Source organism: Triticum urartu, chromosome 2 (genome assembly GCF_003073215.2).
Source record: "Triticum urartu cultivar G1812 chromosome 2, Tu2.1, whole genome shotgun sequence".
NCBI lineage: Eukaryota > Viridiplantae > Streptophyta > Magnoliopsida > Poales > Poaceae > Triticum > Triticum urartu.
The window spans coordinates 635,350,949-635,356,728 of NC_053023.1; the positions used below are offsets into that span (position 1 = coordinate 635,350,949).

The 5,780-nt window shown below is 51.2% G+C and overlaps 1 protein-coding gene across 4 annotated transcripts; it reads left to right on the forward strand.

The window, feature by feature from the left end:
- Positions 1-304: 304 nt before the first annotated feature.
- LOC125539330 (dof zinc finger protein 1-like) lies at positions 305-3,276 on the forward strand. 4 transcript variants are annotated; one of them, XM_048702761.1, is made up of 2 exons: positions 305-1,028; positions 1,890-3,276. In XM_048702761.1, the coding sequence occupies exons 1-2, from the start codon at positions 1,005-1,007 to the stop codon at positions 3,000-3,002; spliced, it is 1,137 nt and encodes a 378-aa protein (XP_048558718.1). In that variant the 5' UTR covers positions 305-1,004; the 3' UTR covers positions 3,003-3,276. The 4 variants fall into 4 exon arrangements, with proteins under 4 accessions (XP_048558718.1, XP_048558719.1, XP_048558720.1 ...); XM_048702762.1 differs by lacking the exon at positions 305-1,028 and adding an exon at positions 1,066-1,567; XM_048702763.1 differs by lacking the exon at positions 305-1,028 and adding an exon at positions 1,596-1,753.
- The last annotated feature ends 2,504 nt before the right edge of the window (positions 3,277-5,780 follow it).

Consider the following 5,780-nt stretch of genomic DNA (forward strand, 5'->3'; position numbering starts at 1 on the left):
ATCCTCTCTAGCCGTGAAGGTGAAGATAGTCAAGCTTGGTGCAGACAGGTCGAGGTTCAGCTTAATAGTGAAGATGAAGAAAACGACCAAGCTTCCTTCTAGTCCTACGCCATGGCAGGGTATTCTTCCTTGGTCTCTTGGTCGTCCGCATATATATTGCCATGCATTTTGTTTTGAAGCAATATTCTGCAACACTTCATTCAAGTGTTCCGGATGGAAGGCCATTATTTGAACCGTACACGAGCACGCCTTAAAAGCTAAAACTCTTGACAAATTTTGTAGCCGGTGTCGACGACAACATGACTTGGGTAGCTCGGTCGGTGCGGCGTTGAAACGAATTACGCTGTAGACTGAAAACAAAGGGGCAGGTGCACTGTCGCGTAATAGAACGGAAAAGAAAGGAAAAAAAGGTTGCACCAAACAGTGACGCCCAGGGAATTTAGAAGGCCGTGTCGCCGGCACGTGCGAGTGCGAGGCCCCCACCAAACCGCCATTCCCAGCTGGGCTTCCTCCCTTGGTGCCTGCCTTCCCTTACAATGGTCGATGGAATCCCGGCCGGTTGACCGACCGGCCGACTCCTCGCGGCCTCCGATCGAGCAAGAACACCTCTCCACCCCCTTCCTCCCCCTCCTTCCTCACAGTACGTCGCACATCCATCCATCTGCTCCAAATCCAATCCCCTCACCGAGCTTCTGGCAGCTGGAGTAGCTGTGAGAGGCATACGGAAATATTAAAAAAGAAGGGGGAGGGAATCCACTACTGGCCTAGCTATTTGAGCAAAACGTATGTGGGAAGGGCGGACATAGGAGGGACAATTCCACTCACTGCCCAACCACAGCGCCTTCCTCCTCTCTCTCCCCTCCATCCGCTCAAGAAATCTACCAGAAGCAGCTCAGCAAGCCGCAGGAGCTCCTCTTCGTCTTCCGGCCGTCGTCCTCCTCCTGGTATTCAGATTTCTGGGGAAAGAATTGTTTGGGAGGTAGCCTGGCGATTGGAGCCTTCGCATGGATGCAGCCCACTGGCCCCAGGTAAATCTCCTTGTGAGAATTTGGCTTCTCTTCTCCTTGATCTCGCCGCGGCCTGTTCATCCTCCTCTCTGTGACATGGTTCTTGGTGTGCGCGCGCTTTCTCTGATGGGAGCATGATCTCCCTCTGTGTGGATGTCCTCTTGGGTCGTGTTCTTCCTTTATATGTTATGCTTTGTGTAGATCTATGCATCTGCAACACAATCAGGACCCCTCTCCCTTCTCCATAGGCTTTAAGGTGAAGGTGAAGGTGAGCCCCCGGCCTGCGGCTTTAATCCTCTCTCTGCTGCCCTCCTCCCCTTTTGATCCATGAAAACACGCACCATCACCTTTCTTTTCCCCTCTTTCTAATCCCCCTTTCCTCACCATCATCCTTTTTATCCCCTCCTCACCTCACCTCCCCCTTCCTTTCTCATAGCTTTTCTTCTCTCTCCTTGTTGCCTCGCATCAAAAGAGGAGAGCAGCAGCCATGTCCTGGTGATGTGTGGCAGTACCACAACCCTACAACAGCACAAGCAAAGTTGTGTTTTTTGTGTGTGGTGGTGTGTTTCTCTTTCATCCTTTCTTCTTCCCCGGCCCTTATCACCTTTTCCTTTGCCTTTCTCTGCTAGCTGCCTCTAATCTCCCTTTGTATCCTTTTGCTTGGTTCTTAGTTGCACCGTAGAGATTCTTGACGCCCCCACCCCCCCCAGCCTCCCCCCTGACCTCTGCATGCTCGCTCACCACATGTTATCTTTCTTCACTTTGTTCTTGCTTGCTCTAGGTGTTAGCTAGCTTGGCATGTAGTGGGCTTGTGTTGATCATCGTTTGTTCTCAACTTCTGACTGATCAAGTGCTGCACTATGTGTGTGTCTGTGTCCTCAGGGGCTAGGGCTGGTGAAGCCAATGGAGGAGATGCTGATGGGAGCACCAAGCTCGAACCAGCAGGTGCAAGGCTCAAATCCGAATCCACCGGCGCAGGCCCCGTCGTCGGCGCCTGGGGCTGGAGGCCCCATGAGGGGCGGGACGCCGGCCATGGCAGTGGCAGCCTCCGGGGTTGGAGCGGGTAGCACGGAGCGGCGGCCGCGGCCGCAGAAGGAGAAGGCGATCAACTGTCCCCGGTGCAACTCCACCAACACCAAGTTCTGCTACTACAACAACTACAGCCTCCAGCAGCCGCGCTACTTCTGCAAGACGTGCCGCCGGTACTGGACGGAAGGCGGGTCGCTGCGCAACGTCCCCGTCGGCGGCGGCTCCCGCAAGAACAAGCGCTCTTCGTCGTCGTCCGCGTCAGCGAGCGCCTCAGCGGCTGCCTCGGCGACTGCGTCCGTCGCGAACTCGTCCATGCTCGGGGCGGCGCCGAACAAGAACCCGAAGCTGGCGCACGAGGGCGCAGCGCACGACCTGAACCTCGCGTTCCCGCACCACCAAGGCGGGATGCAGGCGCAGGCGGACTACATGGCGTTCCCGAGCCTGGAGAGCAGCAGCATGTGCAACCCGGGCGGCGGCGGAATGGCGGCCAATGGCGCCCGTGCCGGTGGCGCGCTCTCCGCGATGGAGCTGCTCCGGAGCACCGGCTGCTATATGCCGCTGCAGATGCCGATGCAGATGCCCGGGGAGTACGGCGCCGCGGGGTTCTCGCTCGGGGAGTTCCGCGCGCCGGCGCCACCGCAGTCGCAGAGCTTGCTAGGCTTCTCGCTGGACGCGCACGGTTCGGTGGGCGGGGCTTCCATGGCGGGGTACGGCTCCGGTGCCGGGATGCAAGGGATGCAGGACAGGTCGGGCAGGTTGCTGTTCGCGTTCGAGGACTTGAAGCCGACGGCAAACTCTGGCGCCGGTGGCGGTGAGAGCGGTGGTGGTTCTGGCGCAGGCGTGGATGGCGGCGACCATCAGTTCGAGCAAGGCAACAAGGAGCAACAAGGCAACGGCACCCCCGTTGGGCAGCCCGACACGCCGGGGTTCTGGAACGGCATGATCGGCGGCGGCGGCACCTGGTAACGTGGACGGCGGCGCCCATGCATGCATAGTTCATCGTCGGCTGTGCGTGCATGCATGCGCTTCCAAGCTGCAGCTGGAGATAGGGCACAAAGGTTTAATAAGATGGTGGATATGGTGTTTGATATCTTTCTTTCTTTCTTTCTTTCTGGTGTTCTTGTTCTTCTTCTTCTTCCTTGGAGTTGTGCTCTAGCCGTTCATTTGTGTTTGGTGATCGACTTGGGGGCTAGCTAGCTCTAACACATCAGACTATCAGAGTACACAGCATTTTAATCTCTGTTGATCGGTGCCATGGATGCTACCATATGCTAGCCCATGTGAAGCTTATTTTTAGGCTGGCTTGGAGTTAGCTAGCTAGGCCTCGGTACATACCACCTATCCAGTACGTACATGGCGCATGTGGTGGTGCGGTTTCTCTGGTTTGCAGGGCCAACTTTAGGAGACCTGTAGGAGTGGGGAGAGGACCGAGCTACAGTGTGTTTGGTGGTAACAACAATGCACTGCATGCATGCACGGTGTTCCAGCTTTGTGTGTAGATGCAGATCGTTTGGGGACCGATGGCTTCCAAGTTTGTAGTGGTAGCATGTAACTTTGTACTTATATTATTTGTTACTTATGTTACATACAATGAGTACAAGTACCATCATCTTGGTTTTCATATACAATTACAAATTCCTCTTCATTACTGTGCTTGTTGGTTTATGCATATATAGGCTCATCCAAAGTTGATCAGAAGAGGTATTTAGAGCATGTAATAATATGTGTCCTTTAGTGTCATTTCCAGTTGAACTGATTATATTGGTGTACATCTTGCTGCCTGATTTTTATAAGCTTGTCTTTCTATCTGTCACCTCTCCCTGCCTTCCTTTTTCTTGTACTAGCAGGCAAAGCTCTGAGATGTCATGTCTCGCCACCATCGCCCCGGAGCCAAGAATCTTCCAGCCATGAAAAGCACTAGCGAGGGGGGTAGCTAGGAGAAGTGGAGGGCATGGGCGCAAGAGAATAAGTACGTATGACAAACATCCCACTCCCTGAAAGAAAGAAAGAAAGATAGAAACTTAACTTGCTTCTCTCTCCTCACATGGTATTATTATATCATATGATGGCCATCTGTAGGTCCTTGAGCAGGCCATTTGTACCATCCATCTATAATTATATTTGTAAACCTAAAGGTACACTGCCATGCTATCCCCTCTCCCACCATCGTGCTCCTTGCATCTCTGCCCCCTCCATCCTCTTTATCTCATGTCAAGTGGGTAAGAATGCAGCAACTTTTCACTCATTTGCTTTTGTTTCTAGTTAGGCATTCACAAGCCCCCGGTTCACCTGCCCAAACCAAAAAGTTGTCACCTAATGATTCATCTCTTGCACCGATTTTGGTGTCATTTCCTTGTACTGCATGCATGCATGGACTGCAGAGTATAATCACCCTCATTAGTTTACTGGGATGTCACACAAACTGGTCACATGCATGCATGCCAGCAGCCGTATCTTGGGGCTTGGGAGAACTTGGAAGGGCCCCAAAAACATTCTCCTAGGGATGAGGGCGTGGAAGGAATATTGCTTGACTGCCTTGTTCGAGCACTGGCTACTTTATTAAACAAGCAAACTATCCGGTGGCCTACTACATATAGTTCTGTGCAAACCATATGCAAAAGAGTTACTGCTAGTACTAGTATTGTTGTTATCTCCTTGATAGTACTAGTAGTAGTACCTAAGAGCTAAGGATATCTGGGTCAGTGGGTGAGGGTAAGTATATGCATGCATATGCTATTGTTGCCATGTTTTACACCATAGCTGCACCACATCCTAAATGATAAATTTGAACTAAAACCATGACACATATGACGGTTCGGAGGGAGTAATGTTCTTTTTCGACAATGGAAATATATATATTAATTCTAAAAAAAGCATGCTTACTAAACTAGAACTACTGGGAATGGATGCTTAATAATCTAAATTGCATTATATTAATTCTCAAAAAAAATGCTACAGTATTAAATATTGCGCTAACACTCCATAATGTACTACTAGCTTTATTGATCCCCACAAGAAAAGGTAGTACTCTAGTTGATGATTTGTAACTATCTCATTTCCCCACGTCTAGGTAGTACTAGTAGTAGTTTTCCTCTCTGCTACTACTTGTATGCTATCGCTTGTGCTTTGTCTGCATGCTGTCCTTGCCTCACTCCATGCCATTTCAAGGAGTGTTGGCGCAATGGTAGGCCATTGTTGGTTGCATGGAACCTATAGCTGCCGCATCCCATTAATGGTGGTGCGATCGCTTCCTTTCAGAGAGCACACACATATCTCTTTCGCCTATGTTGCACATATATATGGTTGGGGATGTCCGGGGCCTCGCCTTTCAACCCGTTTATAGCAATCTCTACCTAAACTTGCAGCTCTTTGCACCTCCTTATTTATGGGAAAGAGGTGAAGCAGGTAGGCCGGAGAGCATATATGCAAGTGTACCACGTACTGTGCTGTGCGCTCTTCTTCATTTTCATCTCAGCTCAGCTCCCTGCTTTCTGAACGCACTTTCACCAGGCATGCTACTTCCATGCATGATCCACTTACGAGTTAGGTCCGAGTCTTATTGCCAGTGCTGCTTTCCGATGTGGAGGGTGCAACTTGCTTCAAATGGCTGGTTTTACACATTGCAGAGAGCACAGGCGTGTTTTCCAGTTGCAGAATGGATGCTATTTAAATGCAGATGTACCCACGCACGCCTTTTACCGCGGCAGTAGTACTATGACACCGCAGCTTCTTTTCTAGGGCAAA